The sequence below is a fragment of the Sorex araneus genome, chromosome 3, assembly GCF_027595985.1.
Source record: "Sorex araneus isolate mSorAra2 chromosome 3, mSorAra2.pri, whole genome shotgun sequence".
NCBI lineage: Eukaryota > Metazoa > Chordata > Mammalia > Eulipotyphla > Soricidae > Sorex > Sorex araneus.
This window is the reverse complement of record NC_073304.1, coordinates 154,461,823-154,483,452: the sequence shown is the minus strand read 5'-3', so window position 1 is coordinate 154,483,452 and position 21,630 is coordinate 154,461,823. Positions and strand designations below refer to the sequence as shown.

At 43.2% G+C, this 21,630-nt stretch overlaps 1 protein-coding gene across 3 annotated transcripts in view; it reads right to left on the bottom strand.

Annotated features, from left to right (window-relative positions):
- NCAPD3 (non-SMC condensin II complex subunit D3) overlaps positions 1-21,580 on the bottom strand; it is a 74,603-nt gene extending 53,023 nt beyond the window's left edge. The window contains exons 1-3 of one of the 3 annotated variants that reach the window (XM_055130022.1): positions 20,976-21,580; positions 17,231-17,385; positions 13,261-13,423 (exon numbers count right to left, since the gene is read on the bottom strand). In XM_055130022.1, the coding sequence (XP_054985997.1) occupies positions 13,261-13,423; positions 17,231-17,385; positions 20,976-21,036 (379 nt within the window). In that variant the 5' untranslated portion in view covers positions 21,037-21,580. Of the gene's footprint in view, positions 1-13,260; positions 13,424-17,230; positions 17,386-20,737; positions 20,826-20,975 lie in introns of those variants that run through there. The other 2 variants (XM_055130024.1, XM_055130023.1) reach the window with 2 other exon arrangements.
- Positions 21,581-21,630: the final 50 nt, after the last annotated feature.

Here is a 21,630-nt window from a genome sequence, read left to right as displayed (position 1 = left end):
GATAGTACAAGGATTAAAGTGCTTGTGCATACGGTGATTCAGACTTGATCCATGGCACAGTATATAGTCTCCTTAGCATGATTAGGGATCACTTCTGGGCACAGATCCTGGAGCACTGTCAGATGCAATCCCGAGTACTGCCCATCCTCTCCAGAAAAACAAACAAAAAAAGTGGGGAAATCAAAAGAAAAAAAAAAATATGGGGTAAAATTCCATGAAAGCAAGCAAAGCATCTTATACAGCAAGGATGTATAAGATGAACGACTTTCAGAACTCAGACCTGAGACATGTCTGAGCGCTGGCCAGGAGCCTCTCTAGCGTTACTTGAACACTAGGTCAAGATCTTGAAAACAAATACACCAAATGGGAGGGCTGACCCAGGTCTAGAGTAAAGGCTACCTTTACATCTACCTTAACAAGGACTTAAAGGAGGGATTGAGTGAAGTCAGCCACCAACAGCTGTCTGTCAGAATACTCTTCAAAACTCTTTGAAGGAAAACAGCACATCAAGACACTTAGTGACATGACACCAGAAAGAAAAGCACTGGCAGCTGTCTCAGGAAAACCAGCCAATAGAAATAGTCCAAGAAACCACTAAGAAACTGAAACTACAGTCAGAAACCTTAAAGCAGGCATCACAGATAAGCTCCAGAGTTAAGCATGCAAACAAGGAGAGTAATGAAAATTAAATGGAAAGAATCAAATGGAACACCTTTATATTCATTAAAATAGCACTGTAGCACTGTCGTCCTGCTGTTCATCAATTTGCTTGAGCGGACAATGAAGACATAATGGAACCAGTAATGTCTCCATTGTGAGACTTGTTACTGTTTTTGGCATATCGAATATGCCACAGGTAGCTTGCTAGGCTCTGCCGTGCGGGGAGGATACTCTTGGTAGCTTGCCGGGCTCTCCCAGAGGGAATTCATTATAATAATAATAATAATAATAATAATAATAATAATAATAATAATAATAATAATAATTTTAGGTAACATTGGGTTTGTCCTTTTAGCCTTGCCGCAGGGAACTTAGTTTACCTTAAAGCAATGTTCTTTCTGTATGGACACAGGAAGACAGTTAATATGATGCTTTGTAACTTGGGAGTTGATTGACTCCAATAATATTTACTCCTGGGCATCTGCTTTCACAGACAAATGCTGTCATGATCCAAAAGTAACGATGAGATAGGACCCTGCTGGGGTTAGGAAGATTAACCTGGCCTGAGGACTGTGGTCTGGAATATACAGTGAATGTCCTCAGGAAGAACCAAACTTTAAGTTTGATATATCTCTTACTGTACTCATACAGAATTGACAATGCTAGAAATATTAGAAATAGATATACTACAACTATTTAAGTGGATTACTAGCTGAGGAAGGAAGAGAGAGACACACCCTGGATGGAATCCCGCCCTGATCTCCTAGTAAAGTACTGATCTCCTAGTAATCTGGAGTAATCTTCTTAGATGAGATTTTGTTAATCTCCTGGAAGAGTGGTCTTGCCCCTCTTTATTGATTTGTCAATGTTTAACCCACCTTTGTATCACCATCCTATGTGATTGCTATATAAACTAAGACTGTAAGAGAAGTAGAGGGAGAAGACACAGAAGCAGAAGACACAGAAGTAGGAGAGAAGACACAGAAGCAGAGCACAAAGCAAAAGAGAATCAGGGATTCACTGGAGCCAGAAGCAGGGGAAAGAAAGAGCACAAAACAAGTGAGATTCAGACTCAGAGTCAGAGTCAGAAGTGAGAGTGAGTGGAGCTCCAGAGACTGAAGCAGAAGGGCTCCAGAGAGAGAGATCAGAAGAAGAGAGATCGGAAGAGACCAGAGGAGAGACCACAGAAACAGAGATAGAGAAACAGACAGAAGAGAGCATAGCAGCACATATAGAAGCAGAGCACGAGAAGCTATCCTGATCTGGTCCATACACAGTGGCTCGAGAGCACCGAATGCGAGCGGCAAGAGAGAGACTGCGGCCCCAAGAGCCCGTGAACACACAGATCACACCCCTCCGCGCGCACATATATATATATTTTACAAATAATAATACAGCAAACACCAAGCTAAGCTTGGAGATCCTGGGTCTACTAACACCCATGACCAGCTCTGCAGTCCTAAAAGCTTTGGGGCTCTGGCTTAGCAGTGCTGGGGGCCACAACCAGTTGTATTCAGGTGCTTAGGATCCATTCAGTATGCAGGATCTTGTACATGCTTGGCCAAGGAACTACAACTTGAGCTATTTCCCCAACCCTCAAATGGAATTTGACCCAAGAAAGAAAAATATACCGAGAGTAGAGAGTGAACACTATGAAAAGATAAATGAATTTGAACAGTAGGTGCACAAAAAAAAAAACCATTAAACATAAAGGAAATTCCAACAAAACACAGAAAATGCAACCAAACTGCTAAAGCAAAGTATCAAAATCTTCAAAGTAACCCAAAACAAGAGGGGACACAAAAAAATAGAAAGCAAGTCTGAATTATGAAACTTCTAACTAGAGAAAATGTAAACTAGGAAACAATGTGACAACACCTTAAAGGCACTGAAAACATTTTGTAACACTATAAATTCATCAAAAACATACTTGGGGACAGAGATAGTACAGGTAGGGTGTTTGCCTTGCATGTGGCCGACCCAGGTTCAATTCCTGGCATCCCTATGGTCCCCTGAGCACTGCCATGAGTAATTCCTGAGTACTGCTAGGCGTGGCCCAAAAGTAAAATAACACCCAAAAGACAAAAGCCTACATTCCTTAAGATAGAATAAGAACTTCCATCTATCAAATTCCAAGAGTTGATGACCTGAAGACTTGCAATTCAGTGGGAGATGTATAATCATAAGGACATTTATATCTAGATAGATTTTCGATACAATTCAAACATAGAGAAATGAAAGAAGAAACAGAAAAAACAAAAATTATGCTTGGAGATTCAATTTTCACCCTCTTCCTATCTCCCTCCTCCTCACCCCCTAAGTAATTGATAAACATACTCCAGGGCAGCAATGAAAGACTCAAGAACTTCAGCCACCAAACTGACCTAATACAGAATGAGACTGACCAAAGACAAAACAAGTATTTTTATTCAAGTACAAACAGAAGATTCACCAAGTCAGACTCTATAATGGACCACAAATGTCAAAACCCAGATATCTGGGGCTGGAGAAGCAGTACAGGGCTTAGGTGCTTGCCTTGCACAAAGCCAATGCCAGTTTGATCCCCAACACCATGACTGGCACCCTAAGTATCACTTAAGAGCAAACCCTAAATGCAGACCCAGGAATAAGCTTGAGCACAGCCACACATGGCCCCCAAACCAAACAAAAAAACAACCCAGACTCCAGACTCACAAAACTAAAGTCACATAATCATACAAAGTATGCACCAGCATCGAAACATAATCAGAATACAAATCAAGTAAATTAATAATTTACGAAAATCCTCAAATGGTTGGAAACCAAATACATTAAATAACTCAGTGCTATAAAGTCTCTCTCTCTCTCTCTCTCTCTCTCTCATACATACACACACACACACAAACACACACACACACATACACACATGAAAACTGTTCATTTGAGGCTTTGGGATGTGTATCAGTATAGTGTGAGATTTGCATGTGTGACGCAGTGAGTTAGATCTCTCACAACAACCCACATCGTTATGACACACTGCAGTTGCGATCCTCATTCAGTTCCCCCTTTTCTGCCCACTCCCCCCACCCCCCAAAAACAAACTAAACACCACCACCAACGACAAGCAGTGAAGCAAGAAAGATCCTTTAACTTTGTTTTCCCCCATACACTGGATTCACTAGCTGGTTTTCTCTCTGTCCCATTCTCTCTTACCTGGTCCTAGGGGAGGGCTAAGGGCCCCTTTCTGCTCCGAGAAGGTCACCTAGGGCTCTGACAATAATAAACAGGCTCCTTTTCCATGCCTTCCACCTTCAAGAATAACCAGCTATCATTTTGATGAGGTAGATTTAATCTAAGCTTCCACATCTACACTGAGAGAGATGATGGCCCGTGGCTTTTTTTTTTCCCCCATTCGGGACAGTAAACGAGGAGAAGACAATTTCCGGTTTTATTCTATTTAGGGTAGGGGTTCTTGTAGCCTGCAAACATTCCTCCTCCAGCAATAGCTGGGGGCATTTATATTGGATTACAATATGAGAAAATAAAACATTGGAAGACAAACAGAAAAACTTTTCTCAACATTATATGTTAACCCTCAGAACAAGTAAAACCACAAGTTAAACTAAGAAGCTTCTGCACCTCAAAGGAAACAATGACCAAGACATAAAGAGCTCACAGGATGGGAGAAATTATTCACCCAACACTCATCTGACAGGGGCAAATACCCAAAATATATAAGCCACTAGTAGAACTTTACAAGAAAAAATATTCAACCTCATTAAAAAATCTGCAGAAGAGATGAACAGAAACTTCCTCAAAGAAACACAAATGGACAGGGGCTGGAGCTATAGTACAGCAGGCAGGGCGTTTGCCTTGCACAGGGGCCTGGTTCAATTCCCTGCATCCCACATGGTCCCCCAGGCACCATAAGGAGTAATTCCTGAGTGTATAGCCAAGAGTAAGCCTGTGTATCACTGGGTGTGACTCAAAACGCAAAAATAAATAAATAAATAAAATGGACAAAAGGCACATGAAAAAAATCTGCTCTACATTACTAATCATTAGGGAGATGCAAATCAAAACAATGAGATATCATCTTACACTAGAGACTGGCACATATCAAAAAGAACAAGAGGGGCTGGAGTGATAGCACAGCGGGTAGGGTGTTTGCCTTGCATGTGGCCTACCCAGGTTTGATTCCCAGCATCCCATATGGTCCCATGAGCACTGCCAGGATTAATTCCTGAGTGCAGAGCCAGGAGTAACCCCTGTGCATTGCTGAGTGTGACCCAAAAAGAAAAAAAAAAAAAGAACAAGAATAATCGGTGCTGGTGTGAATGCAGGGAGAAAGGGAGACTCATTTACTGCTGGTGGGAATGTCCACTGGTCCAGCCTTTATGGAAAACAATATGGGCCTTCTTCAAAAAACTAGAAATTGAGCTTTCATATGACCTAGTAATACTGCTCCTGGGAATATACCCTAGAGGCCCAAAAGCACAATACAGAAAAGCCATCTGCACTCTTATGCATTGGGGCACTATTCACAATAGACAGTATCTGGAAACAACTCAAGTGCCTAAGGACAGATGAGTTCATAAAGAAACTAGCAGCCTTAGGAGAAATCAAGTCACAAAATTTGCTTCTACGTGGATGGACACGGAGAGTATCATGCTGAGTGAAATGAGTCAGAGGGAGAAGGGAGACAGAATGATTGCCCTCATTTGTGGGATATAAAAATAAATATATACAGAGTATGTTACTGGTGCCCGCTCAAACAAATCGATGAGCAACGGGATGACAGTGACAGTGACAGAGTATGTGAATACTACCCAAAGACAATAGAAATGAGCACCAGGGGTCTGGTCCATGGTAGGAAGTTTGACATAAGTCACAACGGGAGGGCAGTTAGGACAGAGAAGGAACCACTATGATAATGATAGTTGGAAATGATCACTCTAGGTAAGAACTAGGTACTGAAAGGAGGTAAAGTGATAACATGATAACTCCTCAGTAACAGTATTACAAACCACAGAAAAAAAAAGGAAAAAATGGTAAATAAAAAGAGAGAAAAAGTACCTGCCATTGAGGTAGACTGGGAAGGGGGGGCTGGAGGGAAACAGGGGACATTGGTAGTGGGAAATATATACTGGTAAAGGGATGGGTGTTAGAACATTGACTGAAACTTAATCATGAACAACTTTGTAACTGTGTGATGATATATCAAATGGTGATTCAATAATTTAAAAAATAAAAATAAAAATAAAACACTAAAAAATTGGTTACTACTGTGGAAGACTGACCTGACCTAGGCAGCCAGAATGGATACAGTCAACTGACAGAAAAAACACAAAACTCGAGTGAATCAATAAAGAATGTTAAAGAATGAATTTACCTAACCATGTTAGAGAATGTAGCTAACCATTTCTTTTTCATTTTTTCTCTCATCAATCGATTGTTTGAATATCTAATGCTGTTTGACTATTTTATTCTTTAATTATTAGATTCCTTGTCTAACTTCTTAATTCTGTTCAATGACTTAACCACTGAACTCTTTATTAACCACTCAACCACTTGACTAAAACTACTTACATTTTAGTTGTTTGACTCTTTTATTTTTAGTTTCTGTGTTAGTCAATGGATTGGGTTTTTTAAATTTTATTTTATTGATTCACTGTGACATATGAACTGGAGTAATAGCACAGCGAGTAGGGCGTTTGCCTTGCTTGCCGGCAAGCTACCGAGAATATCCTACCTACACAGCAGAGCCTGGCAAACTACACGTGGTATATTTGATATGCCAAAAACAGCAACAATAAGTCTCAAAATGGAGACACTACTGGTGTCCACTCGAGCAAATCAATGAACAACGGGAAAACAGTGCTACAGTGCTACCGTGAGATATAGTACAAGCTTTCAAGTTTGAGTTACAATCACACAATGATTAAAAACCCATCCCTCTACCAGTGCACATTCCCTTCCACCAATATCCCTAGCATACCCCCACCTTCTCCATGGCAGACAATATTCCCCATACTCTCCCCCTAATTTGGGGCATTATGGTTTGCAATGTGGATACTAAGAGGTTATCATGTTTGGTCCTTTACTTTTGGCACATAACTCCCATCCCGACTGATTTCTCCAACCATCATTTTCTTAGTGATCCCTTCTCTATTCCATCTGCCTTCTCCCCGCCCACTCATGAAGCAGGCTTCCAACTATGGAGCCATCTTCCTGACCCTTATATCTACTGTCCTTGGGTGTCGGTCTTGTGTTATGTTATTTTATATTCCACAAATGAGTGCAGTCCTTCTATATTTGTCCCTCTCTTTCTGACTCATATCACATAGCATGATACTCTCTATGTCTATCCATTTATAAGCAAATTTTATGACTCCATCCCTCCTAACAGCTGCATAGCATTCCATTATGTAGATGTACCAAAGTTTCTTTAACCAGTTGTCTGTTCTTGGGCACTTGGGTTGTTTCCAGATTTTGGCTATTGTCAACAGTGCTGCAATGAACATATACGTACAGATGTCATTTCTACTGTGTTTTTTTTGCATCCTCGGGATATATTCCCAGAAGTGTTATTGCGGGGTCATGTGGAAGCTCAATTTGTAGTTTTTGAGCAGGTCAACGAAACAATCCGTTGATTCAGTCTTTCAAAAACCAAAAGATTGGGGCTGGAGCGATAGCACAGCAGGTAGGGCGTTTGCCTTGCACGCGGCCGACCCGGGTTCGATTCCCAGGATCCCATATGGTCCCCTGAGCACTGCCAGGAGTAATTCCTGAGTGCAGAGCCAGGAGTAACTCCTGTGCCTCGCCAGGTGTGACCCAAAAAGCAAAAAAAAAAAAAAACAAAAAAAAAAACCCAAAAGATTGTTTAGTTTACCTGCTTTTTGGCTTCTGTCAATTTGCTTTCTTGCTCAGTGAAATTAAGAGTGATTTGGCCCTTTATAAAACTTGTGTTTTCACTCAGGGATGCCTCTCCCCTCCAGGCTGGGCTTGAGAAAGGAATTGCTGGCCAGCTAATAAAAGTTCCTTGATTTGAGACAAAATTCTCATTCGTTGAACATTTTTGGGTGCCTAGTCTATAGCATTTGGAGGCCCCAGCGAGATGAAAGAACCCTGGGCCTTGTCCCGTGGGGGAGAGTGCTGCGAGGGCCTTTTCGTTCTGTCCTAGAAGAAGCTACTGAGATGACGCTCCTCAGCTATTGGAAAAAAGAGGTCCCAGGTCTGATATCACCCCTTGGAACACCTTGCAGGAATTCATCTATAACAACCTCCTGAGTGCGGTAAGGTCTATTGTAGCCAGCATTATCAGTGTCTGAGGCGGGATCAGATGCTGTATACTCTCCTAGACTCAAGCAGGATTGAGACGTTGCCCTGCCTCAAGGATCCAGTAGGATCATCTGGTTGATGGCCACCTGTCTGTTCGTTGTTTTCCTGTGCTGATCAGTCAGCCTTATTTCCTGGCTTGAATGGGAGTGTGTGAGAGAGTGTTTGGATTGATTGGTGGTCCAAGACTCCAGCTATAGGATCTGAATGGGCTCTAATCCGTGGTTTGGTTTGTGTGGACACCATAAAGGCTCATGGGGATTTGCCCTTGCCCCCCCCACCCCTGAATTTCAGTTTACTGCAGCAACCAGGTGGGGGATTATACCCCTACTCCGATGTCAAGGTGACCTTAAGATCCTTAGAGGGATCCTGCCAGATGGATGCGCACCCAATGGCTGCCAATGATCTCTATTTGTGGTTTACGTTGTCTGTTTGTTGGTTTATATTATTATTTGTTTTCTCTCTGTCCAACCAGTGTATGCTTGGTGTTACGACCACCTCTTTCCTTTGAGATTCAAAGTGGCAGATTTTCCCATTGACTGTTATAATCCCTTGTTCCTTGTTACTCTTGCCCTGTAGGGCACTGATCTCCTCCTAATTGTTTTAAACTGAAAACACTGCACTATCTTAGATTCAAAATGACTTGACTATAACGTAGCTTTGTTGGTTTAGTACCAAAGAAGCTCTTTCTAGACCTGTTTGGAGAGTGTGGGGGGGAGGGGAGGATGAAAGTGGTGGTGGTGAAGAACATGGGATAGTTTCAGTAGGCCTACAGGGTTTAGTTTGCCCTAGAGATGATCCTGTCTCTTTTTCACCCACCTCAGTTGTACCTCTGGGTCGGAAAAACAGCAAATTGATCGTTCAAGCAGGTGTGTTTGTGTTTGTGATGGCCATACCCTATTTATAGAAAAATTCTCTGCATATGTATGAAATTGTAAAGATGCTTTTGGACTGTCATAGGTCATGAGTAAGCTGAAAGGTTTCTAAACTAAATACTGAGCATAAAGAAAAAATGATATTCTCAATCCAAATTTCTTGTTTGAAAAAGTTGAATGGTTCCTAACACCGTAAGTTTTCTTCATCTTCAGAACCTGCACTGTTCTAGAGGGTCGCAGAGCTAAGCCAAAAAGCAGAAGCAAGACTAAAGCTCTGTGCAGAGCTGTTTTACTAATAACAGAGGTAGCTCTGTAGCACTGTCCTCCCATTGTTCATCGATTTGCTCGAGTGGGCACCAGTAATGTCTCCATTGTGAGACTTGTTACTGTTTTCGGCATATCGAATACGCCATGGGGAGCTTGCCAGGCTCTGCCATGCGGGCGGGATACTCTCGGTAGCTTGCTGGGCTCTCTGAGATGTACAGAAGTACAAAGGTACAGAAATTAAGTCAAAGAAAGATTTCTCATGTTTTCTTAAAACATTGGCAGTTCAAGTGTTTTCTTATGCGGGTTTTCTTAAACCTAAAAGTTTGGTAAGAATCCTGGGCCTTTTTCTGTGTCTGAAAGCATAGGTTAGTTTTTTTCTGTGTGGAATTGTTAAAATATCTGGCCTATAACTCATGATTTGAAATAACTGAGATAATTAAAAAAAAAACTGGTTCAAGGAGTAATAATTTAGTTAAAGACATAGATTCCTAGAAGTTATAAGATTAGAATGCAAAGAACTGCACAAAGTTCCATTATCTTACCTCTCCCGTCCAAAAGTAATCTAGGGAATAGCTACTGATAAGTGACTGAAGAAAAGAAAATGGGCAGTTTTAAAACTCAGCCCCTGCTACAAAGAGCCACTTCAACTTCAGTGGTTTCTGAGAATGGGAATTCTGTGAAAAACGTGGAAAAAAAACTATCAATTTTTTTCTCTTCCGGACTATTGTCAACCAGTCTGTGTAGTACAAGAAAATGCATAAGCCCAGCCTCCAGGTCGCCCTGGCCACCGGAAGTCACGCCCTCGACCCACCCTCGGCGCCATCTTGCCACATTCAACAGAGAAGAATCCAGGCGTTCCGGTAAGCAACGCGGCCGGAGGATGCTCCAGACCCGAGACCAGGCCAGCAACACCGGGGATCCAGACGGAGGAGGTACAGCTGGTACACCTTCTCCAGATGGAGCCCGGGCAACAATGAGCAGCAACTAACACGGCTCTGGGATGTGGACTGGGACAGCTCTGAACTGTGCGGCCGCTAATGCGGCTGCGCGACCTTTTCTGAAAAATGAAAACAATCTTTTGATGCCATCCAACATGTCTGACTGTTAGAGGAAAACCTCCAAGTAATGATAGTGAGATCCCTGTTGAAAATTGAATGTAATCAAAGTAAGGAAAGAGTAAGGTGAAAAATGTCTGCCACACAGGCAGAGGGGGAGTGCGGGGGGGGGGGGTATGCAGGGGGTTAGTGGTGGATCAAATATGAAAACTTTGTAACTGTATCTCACAGTGATTCAATAAAAAAGAAAATTAAAAAAAAAGAAAATTAAAAAAAAGAAAATGCATAATATTATGAGGGTAACTTTATTTTTATCTTTGTGAGTACTTTAACCCTGAAATATGTGTGCTTTCCTAGAAGTCAAAATTCTAAAACTGAAACGTTTTAGTATGTTCTGGTTAATTCCTAATGTGAAGTGAACTTTTACCAAGTACAGTATATGCTGTAAAATCTTTAATTATGGCTTTTTGTTTTTTTTTTTTTGGCTTTTTGGGTCACACCCGGTGATGCACAGGGGTTACTCCTAGATCTGCACTCAGGAATTACTCCTGGCAATGCTCCAGGGACCATATGGGATGCTGGAATTGAACCTGGGTCAGTTTCGTGCAAGGCAAACACCCTACCCACTGTACTATTGCTCAGCCTAATTATGGGCACTTTAAAACCTTTTGAATATCTATAGAGCTGATGGAAATGCTTTTGAAAGAGTACTGCAGAGTACAATTTGGTCATGCTAAATGAGATAATGATTAGCAACTTCTTTCCAAACTTCTTGAGACACGAATAGTTAAAGCAATCCTTGGGAAAAAGAAGATGGGTGGCGTTAACTTCCCCAACTTCAAATTCTACTACAAAGCAGTAGTAATTAAAACAGCATGGTATTCGGCTAAAAACAGACCTGCAGACCAATGGAACAGAGTTGAATATCCTGTCACAGACCCCCAAATATATGACTACTTAATCTTTGACAAAGGAACAAGAAATGTGAAGTGGAACAAAGAAAGCCTCTTCAACAAGTGTTGCTGGGAAAACTGGTCAGCTAGCTGCAAAAAAATTAACTCCAACCTCTGTCTAATGCCAGGCATAAAAGTCAGATCAAAGTGGATTAAAGACCTCAAAATCAGGGGCTGGAGCAATAGCACAGCAGGTAGGGCGTTTGCTTTACACGCAGCCGACCCGGGTTCGATTCCCAGCATCCCATACAGTCCCCTGAGCACCGCCTGGGGTGGTTCCTGAGTGCAGAGCCAGGAGTAACCCCTGTGCATCTCCAGGTGTGACCCAAAAAGCAAAAAAAAAAAAAAAAAAAAAAAAAGACCTCAAAATCAGACATGAATCTATAAGGTACATATAAAAAAATGTAGGCAGAACTCTCCATGACATTGAAGCTAAAAGCATCTTTAAGGATGAAACAGCACTGAGGATGCAAAAAAGAACAGCAGAAATGACATCTGTACCTATATATTCATTGCAGCACTGTTCACAATAGCCAAAATCTGGAAACAACCCAAGTGCTCTACAACAGATGACTGGTTAAAGAAACTTTGGTACATCTACACAATGGAACACTACGCAGCTGTTAGGAGAGGTGAAGTCATGAAATTTGCTTATAAATGGATAGAAATGGAGAGTATCAAGCTAAGTGAAGTGAGTCAGAAAGAGAGGGACAGATATAGAAGGACTGCACTCATTTGTGGAGTATAGAAGAATATCACATGAGGCTGACACCCAAGGTCAGTAGATACAAGGGCCAGGAGGATTGCCCCATAGCTGGAAGACTGCTTCATGAGCAGAGGGGAGAAGGCAGATAGAATAGAGAAGGGATTACTAAGAAAATGATGGCTGGAGGAATCAAAAATGATGGGAGATGCAAAGTAGATAATGGGCCAAACATGATGACCTCTCAGTGTCTGTGTTGCAAGCCATAATGCCCAAAAGTAGAGAGAGAGTATGGGGAATACTGTCTACACGGAGGCAGGGGGAGGGTGAGAAAAGGGGGGGTATACCGGGGATATTGGTGGTGGGGAATGTGCACTGGTGGAGGGATGGGTGTTTGATCATTGTGAGATTGTAACCCAAACATGAAAGGTTAAAAAAAATAAAAAATATATAAAAAAAAACTTCTTGAGAGATCAGGTTGTACTAAGTTCAAAAAAATAAGGAGGTTAGATATGATTACAAGGAGTATAAATATATCTTAAGTAAGAAAGATAATGGATGGAGATATCAGTGAAAAAAAGGAATCCTATTAAAGTGAAGCTGGTTTTGAAATGGAATGAAGAAAAGAACAGAATGAGTGTAATGAAATGTGTAGAATATTTGAGGTTGTGTTTAAAGGAAAGAAACTATGATAAAACTGGATTGTTACTTAAAGATCTCCTTATTTCTTTAAATTGTATCTGCAGAATTGTTCCAGTACCTTTTTTGTGAGATCTATGAAAAGATATTAGACAGATTGTCCACACTCCTGTTATAATGCTCTTAGATAATTAAAAATCAAGGTTTTCAGCATGAGACTAAGTGAATTAAACATGTTGATAAATTGTATATTCTACTTCTACAGGACTTTTAATGCTTTTTTGACCAGGATTCACAGCAAATGGGTGACTGTATTTCACTATAAGTAAAGTGAAATATTTGCTTTTCTCTTGTTTGCACCTTCTCATCAGTACCTTTCTGATGCATCATGGCACTATGTTGGTTTGCATAAGTCCAGATAGAAAATCTTTCCTGTCTGCATTAGGGTAGACCCTACTACTTCGCCTTTTTTTTCTGATGTCTGTCCAACCAACAACTGTCTTCATTGGTTACAACAATTGGCAAAGAGGGGACACAATAACTCCAGCTTCTGGGATGGCTCCAGGGCCCAGGGAGCTGCTCCTGAAAGATTATATACTTTTATTTTATTCCTTGCTCTGCACTCAAAATCACTCCTTGCAGGCTACGAAGATCATGTAGTGCTGAGGATCAAGCCTAAGTCAAGTGCAAGGCAAGTACCTCCCTGCTGTACTGTCTCTTTGGCATCATTATAGCCCCTTATCAGAATCAAACTCACAAAAGATTTATCCTCTCATACCAAATATACATACCGGGTACTTCTAGTAGCAGAAAATAAAGCCCAGCAGCATGAAGACTGTATTCTCGAGATTTTACACCGACATTTTTCTTGTGGCCTGTTTGGACGAAGTGATAGAACAGAGCCACCAGTGATCTGTGGGAAATGTTGTTCTCAATGAAGAAGGTCCAAATGCTCTGGAGAGGAGAGTCACAAAGCCAATGAGATTGATGTAAAAATCTCCTGTCATTTGATTCATAAAGTACTTGTAAAGAAAGTAAATCACTCTTCCTCCTGATTATCATTTCAACATATTACCATCTTGAAAAGGACTGAAATGGAAATGTACTATTTACAATTATAAACCTAAGTATCAATGCATTTAAATAAACTTTCAAAATAATTTTGATAACTCTAAAGCATATACAGAATTCTGAAAGACTGAAAATTACACCAAGAGTTGGGTATCACACTGTATCAGCGATCCCTTGGACAAGTTACAGCTCTATGTTAATGTTCCAGTTACCAAGAGACTCTGAGTGCTTTGTCTACATTATGTTAAGTAAGTGTTCTCTGGCAACAAAAGTAGAAAGGAAGTGCCTGCAACTTGCTCCTTCTACAGATTTCATAAGTAACCAAGGTGTGAAAGGAAACTAAGCCCCACAATGTAAACCAAAATTTTATTAATTTTATCATAGTTCCATACCATCTATTATATAAACCAAATTCAGAGAAACCAAACCTAGTGAGACTTTTCCTAAAAACCAAATGTAGTGGGGAATAAATATGATATATTTTCTTTTCTTTTTTTTTCCTGGTCTTGTTTTAGGGTCACCCTTGGCAGTGTTCAGGGTATACTCCAGGCTCTGTGTTTAGGGATCTCTTCTGGTGGTGCTCAGGAGACAGTATGGGGTGTCAGGAATTAAACTTGGGTTGGCAGGATGGAAGGCAAATGCCTTACCCAATGAACTATCACTCTGGCCCCATAAATATGATTTATCTTGGAGAACCTCAAAAAAAATAAATAAATAACACCAAAACCAAAACCTAAGCCCATAAAAGCTCAAGAAAATCATACCTTGTAGCTCCTGGCTCCCTAAAGAGACAGTGGCTTCACCACTTAACCAATATGCAGAAGGGGCCACTTGGAATCCTCTAAGCTCTCTCCTGGGCCACAAAACTTCTAGAAGCACAATCCAGAATTTTTAGCAGTACATACTCTATCCTAACAGCACTTTTATCTGTGTTCACTTGGTGCAATGGGGTCATAGGAAGTTAAGGGTTTATCCAGTCACCTCTGCCCCAGCAGCCTTGATTGAGGCTCTCGGGCCACTGCCCACACACAGCTCCTCCTGTCAGCACCTTGTGTCTGCCTTTCCTCAGTCGGCCTCTTCTCTCTCTCACTGACAGCAGAACACACTGGCCACACACTCCAAGAAGTTACTGTTTTTATTTTATTGAGCCTTACAACCTTACATCTTTCTGTTCAGCTAATTCACATTTCTAATTATGTCCCTGAAGATCACTTAAAAAATCTCAAACTCAAGGCCATAGACACAATACAGTAAGGTGCTTGCCTTGCTCCCCCAGGATGGTCTGGCTCCCTGAGCACACTGGGATCGATCTGAGCTAAAAGACAGGATTAGCCATCAACCACTGCCCGATATGGTCCCAATACCAAAGCTCAAAAATCTCACACTCAAAACCATACAAATAAACTCATAAAGTCCTCTACTAGACTTTCCTCAGTCTCTATATTGGCTAAAAATATCGCGCCACTCCTAGTTTTGTAAAAGACTGTGTGATCTTTGACATTTCTTTTCACTCCATGTCCAGTCATTCCACATTTCCCACCAGGTCTGTAGATCTGATGAGACTGGCTGGGTTCACTAAGCCCTACATGTCAGACTTCAAGCACTGCCTAAGCCCCCGAGGAGAGCTCCAAGGAACAGATCGTCGCCTCGATGAAGTCCTGAGCTCTCAAAGTTCTATTCCTAGTCCCTGAGGATCCCCTGAGCGCTGCCAGGCTGGATATCACCAGAGTTGCTCTAGGCCCTCCAGGAACCTCTGGGAGACTGCCCACAGGCCCTCATTTTTAGCTCCTCTGGAACACCCAGTATCATGACTCCAGGTCACAGCAATAACAGTCAGAAAACCCAGACTGAAAGATGAGTCTTCCAAGGGTGCAGTTCCTCCTACTTCGGCCACCTCTGACCCACGGCTGTCTTGGAACAGAGCTCCTATCACTTAGTCTCCTGCTCTCTAGAAACTCATCCTCAAACAGGTGGCTGAGAGGATCAACTGTTAGTATTCGTATGATCTTCAAGAAAAAAAAAACCTTACACATTAGATATTCAGCTATAAATTTTCAAGTCCTGCTGTTGAACCCCAATAAAAGCTACCCAAATATACATTCTCAATCTGACCAGCTGGCCTGATTCCAGTTATATTTCTTAAGCCCTTCACACTTACCACCCACGATTTTCTCTGTGCTTCTGTATTGTGAATGTGCCAAGTACCTTAGCACCCTTATTTCTGCTATTTAATATTCCACCTGTTGGGAAGACTCACTTCTGGCTCCTTTCTCTCTGAAACCTTTCAAATCTCACTGTACTTCCATTTCCTCACTCCTATTACATGGTATCTACACCTTTCTGACAGCAGTTTTGACAAATGATTTCACCAAATATTCCGCTTTTACTCAGGAGGACTCAGCAGTTGGAAGGACAGAGGACTTGCGTTGACCAGCAAAAACCACATGGAGGACTTGCAGCCAGTGCTGCTGCCAAGGTCCTCAATGAGAGAGTCTCTGTCTCAATCATCACATTTTCTTCTCAGGTTCTCAAGGACTTGACGATAGGTTGGAAGATGTTCAACTAGATGTGAACCTTGTAATTCAAATGTTTTGTCAACTTAAATTTCTCAGGTGTTACTAAGTATTTTACCCCTGCTTTCTAGCCCTAAATTAAAAAAAAAAAAATCATTAACCTAGGGGCCGGAGAGATAGTACAGCAGACAAAGTACTTGCCTTGCATGAGGCCTTGCCTTACACAGGGCCGGCTCAAGTTTGATTTCCAGCATCCCATATGGCCCCCAGGTCCACTAGAAGTGACTCCTAAGTGCAGAGCCAGGAGTAACCCCTGAGCATCAGCGGGTGTACGCAAAACAAAACAAAAAAATAAATAAGTAAAAATCGTGAATCCAAATATTAATTTAGTACACTAGGTAGAACTCAATATTAAAAGGAACTGTTTCATTTATAATTCAACTTATACTTCTCAGTTTTAGTAAAAAGATAAATTTTCCTTACAATGACAGGCTTCTGAATTGCTACATGTGTGACTATATTTTTGCCTTATTCTGTTTTCTTCCTTGTTGGGTTTTTATTCTTTTTTTTTTTTTTTTTTTGCTTTCTGGGTCACACCTAGCAATGCACAGGGGTCACTCCTGGCTCATGCACTCAGGAATCACCCCTGGCGGTGCTCAGGGGACCATATGGGATGCTGGGATTTGAACCCGGGTCGGCCGCATGCAAGGCAAACGCCCTACCTGCTGTGCTATCACTCCAGTCCCTGGGTTTTTATTCTTTTCCTTTAATTTGCTATTAGAAAAAGCAGTGTAGCTTAAATAAAAAAAAAACCCTCAAAACCTTTATAGTACGCTACTAGGTAGGATGTCATGTTCTTTAAACTAATCTTTTTGTATTCCTGATTTGAATACAAATTGGCAAAAAGGCTACTCCTTAGACTATAATAATGACTTTCATCTTCCCATTCTAATACTTAATTTTTTTGTTTCTTTGTTTTGGCTTTTTAGGTCACACCCAGAGATACTCAGAGGTTTACTCCTAGTTCTGCACTCAGGAATTACTCCTGGAGGTGCTTGGGGAACCACATGGGATTTAGGGGATCGAACCTGGGTCAGCCACATGCTAGGCAAATGACCTACCCAATGTACTATCATTCCGGCCCAATTGTCTTAAAAAACTTTTTTCATTTTTTTACCTCCTTGGATCCCTGTTCTTCAGTAGCAAAGTGGAAAAGACTATCATCAAGTTTTTTGAATGCATCCAATCCAGACTCTAAGATATCTGCTTCCACATTGGGATCCAAAGGCTCAGTTTCTGTGAAATCCAGTTCCCATACTGTATCCACCCATTCTGGTAGAAAAAGAAATCAGAAAGCAAGTTAATAAAACACAAACCAATAAAAATCCCAACAACCCAATAACCGTTAGATTAGATACATTTAAGAGAAAAGTTCATGAGTTATAACTCACATTAAATACTATACTACAGGTGTAATTCAATATAAAAGATATCAAGAAAGATTTGAGAACACCTTTATTTCTCCCCCTTTCTGGGCCTACCAAGCAGCTCTGGAGCAGGCAAGTAGTACCAGGATTTAGAGCCTCTGAATGCAAAGCAAATTTTCCAATCCCTAAGCTATTACTCTCCCACCCCCCAATCCACCCCAAGGAACACTTTACATTTTAAAATCATAACTGGCTGTTGGTCATATGGTGGTGTTCATTCTAAAATTATTAAGAAGGAAAACAAACACTTTTTAGATGTAAAGTTTTAGCGGAAACAGACTTTCTAGTATGTTAGATCAGAGAAACAAAATAGGTTACACAAATTGTGAAAATCTTATAATAAATCCAAGTAAAGAATACAATGTTTTATCAAGTCTCTATGTAAATGTAGCACTGCTGCACATTAAACTAAAAAGGCTATAATTTATCTAAGAAATTTATATAAGAAGAGTCAAGTGAGACTCAGAATTAAAAGATGCTCTTTCAAATGAATACTTAGATATTGGTTTGCCACTGATTTAGAAAAGTGGGCTGGGGGCTGAATAAAGAAAATCCAGAGAGAGTCTCAAGTCTCAAACTTTCATGGTTCTGAGCACTACACTGTGTTCAGCAAATAAAAACTAGATCCATCCTCCTTTCAAAGAAGTTGCCAGTGCTCTTCTGTCTCTTTAGTTCAACTACGGAAGACAGAGTCTCTGTGCATCAAGTGGCTTTGTAGAGCATTATTTCCTAAGATATAAAATATGCTGCATTAAACAATATCTGAAAAAGACAACTGCATATGTCTACATTTTCAGCAGTATTGTGATTTCCATTGCAGACTACAATTAAGACATCTCACTCCTTACTTTAGTGTTAATTATATAAGTCCCACCTAGATTTCTAAACTTCTAAGGTCAGTCACATGCAACATAAACTCCTTACCTGCTGTACTATCACTCTAGACCCCTCTCATAAATCATATGTTTTTTTTTTATTGTTTCCTGTTGGCTGGGGATTGTACCCAGGGTATCAACACATGCATGACATTAGTTCTACCACTGCATGACTTTTTTTTTTTTTTTTTGCTTTTTGGGTCACACCCGGTGATGCACAGGTGTCACTCCTGGCTCATGCACTCAGGAATTACCCCTGGCGGTGCTTAGGGGGACCATATGGGATGCTGGGATTCAAGCCCGAGTCAGTTGCGTTCAAGGTAAACGCCCTACCTGTTGTGCTATCACTCCAGCCCCTGCATGACTTTTAAGTCATAGCAATTCTAAAATTTCAGTCTTACTATCTCAGCTATATGTGGGTAACTATCTGTCATTAAACCAGAGCAAGAAACAATGGAAAGATTCACTTGAAACTGGGAGTAAGGGGATCTAAACGAAGGGGAATGGCAGAGAAGACAGTGAATGAAAAGAATGTCACTTCTTTTTATAGGAGCTGAAAATACTTAGCACCCTAATCGTAAAACTTGTGGAATAAAAACCAATGGTGAGAAATTTTATATACTAATGTAATTATTTCTGAACTGGAAAAGCCTACCAAGATTTAGGCAGCAGACAGTCACCATCCCATTTATTACCCGTGTGTGTGTGTGTGTGTGTGTGGACACATGATATTCTACTACTGGGCACCTCCCAGCAATTTCAATTTTTAAAAACCATTTTAAAAGCATACACCATTGCTAGACTATAAGTAACAAAACCCAGCAACAATAAAAACAACAACAAAATCTGTCAGGAAATCAATATAGTCAATCAATGATAGTTACTGCTACTTTTATAACAGATGAAACAGAACTGAAACAGAAAAAGCTATGTAAAACAGAGAATCACTGGGGCAGTGGGGACAGGGGTTGGAAAGAGGATGCTTCAGCTGAACCTTACCAAGGCAGCCTACCACCAAAGGAAAGGTAGGAAAGTGCCCCCACATAGCCAGAAGGGTATAACAAGGCACAGAAAGATGAAAGTATGTGATACGTGGAAATGAACAAAATGGGTATAAGTGGTCTTTGTGTGTGAGGGCTGAAGGTACCGCCAGAGAAAAGAGTTACAGGGTTTCGGGTATGAAACCCACAACACTATGCTGTAGAGACCAACATCCCCATTTGACAGACAAGCAAATGGAGACATATCACTTGGGTTGCCCAGTGAAGCCTAGAGACCATTTCCAGTCTCCTGAACTCCATAGCTCAAACTGTGCTGTTAGGAAAAACTGCAGTGAATGCTCAAAGCTCTTAAGCTCTGGAGGAAGATTCGGACTTTAATGACGAATCATTAAAGGGAAAATATTGAAGGCTTAAAGACATGACAAGTTCAGGTCGTGTATCCCACGGCGACTGTGGTAGAGGTGTGGGGTGGGCAGCAAGGTGCGCTTGGCGGGTTGGAGCAGCCACTCCATCTGGAGGGCTGGTGCTCGGGGCCTGCGAGTGCGGAGGGCCGGAGACATGTGGAGGAAGGACAAGCGCTGACTGTGAGCTCAAGGAGCAAGGGCCGGCGGTGACTTCCAGGAGTCAGGGCCTGCGGATGCCCCGTTCCGGCCCTGCTGCATCTGGAGCGCCTAGGCGGAACCCAGCCAAGGCGGGCGCGGCAATCAGACACAGCGGTGGCCGTGGAAGAAGGCACATCCCCGACGCCCGAGACACAGAGGCAGGCGTCCATCCCCGAGTCCGAGCCGGGAGCGGCGGCCACTCGGGGACCCGAGGGGATGCTAGAGCATCAAGCGACTCCACCGTGGGTGTCCCACTGATGCTCCGCTCCCTCCGCCACGCCCTGCGCGCCACGGACCCCCCCACCCCCGCCCAGCCCCAGCCCCAGCCCCGAGCGCGAGCGCGAGGGCAGCCCGGAGGGGCGCTCAGGGGGAGCGGCGCGGGACCCACGGCCGGCCGGGCGGCGCGAGGGGCCTGAGTAGCGGGAGACGCGGCCACTCACGGTTCCAGCACGCTGGACGGGATCAGCTTGCCCCGGGCTCCGTGGGGCTTGCCCTGGGTCTACCCCGCCGCCGCCACCTGACTCGCAGCACCTGCCAGAGCCCACCGCGCGGAGCTCCGGCCACCGTGCCCGCCGGGGGACACGGGAGGTGCTTCCCGCGCGCCCCCGGCCGAGCCCCGGGCCTGGACCCCCCCACGGTCGGCTTCCGGCTCCAGCAAACAAGTGGCCGCCACTGGCAGCGGCAGCACCAGGGCAAAGGAGGCGGTTCCGGCCGCAGACCTGCAGGGAAGGCCGAGCCCGCGCCGGAGGCCCGACACTGCGAACACCCGAGCCCCTTCCTCCAAGGCTGCTCCCGGGCGCGCCCCCAGCCAGCACCAGGCCCCTCGGGTCTGGCCGCGCAGCCGCCCTGAGACCCCGGGGCTCGCGGGCAGCCAGGCGCCCCACCCCCATCCCGGCTCGGCCCGGGCGCAGAGCACTGCGGCCCAGTCCCCTCGAGCCCCGCGCTTCGTCTCCGTACCGGGGCTGAGATCCAACAGGCACCAGGGATGCAGGCAGTCAGCAAGGCCGGTCAGCGCCATGACGCTCCAGCGACCGGCCCGCGCCGCCGAGGTAAACTTTGAAAGCTCGCTGGCGCGCGCGCTCCGAAGCCTCTTCGCCGGCCAACCAGAGTGCGAGAATCCGCCCCGCCCAATCAGCCCACAGACCAATCAGCGGCGCCTTCCGCCGCTCGCGCATGCGCAAACCGTGAGGTGCGACAGGGCCGAGAGCCGAGCCAAGGCGCCGGGCTGGTCTTCTCCCTTTCCTTTGAAGATCGGGGCCAAGAATGACGTTCTCCTCTAATCGCGTTTTGCCCGCCGTATTTTCTCAGCAATGGACAGTCCCTAAAGGAGAGTTTGAGCCAAGACACTTCCTGTAATAATCACCTTTGCCCCCGGCCAAGTGACATTTCCTATGCAAGAATTCAGGGCGCGCTTTACTCGCTTAGACAGCAATCCGGCGTTGCAACTCTCAACCGGGATAGCAGTCAACCTTCCATCAAGCCAAAGCAATTTAAAAAACAGCTCAGAAAAGATGACTGCAGTGCTTTTAATTACGGGGCGTCTGGATTTGAGCTGTCCTGGAAGGAAGCCACGGCTGCCATGTCAGTTGAGGGAAACGCCCAATGCACATGC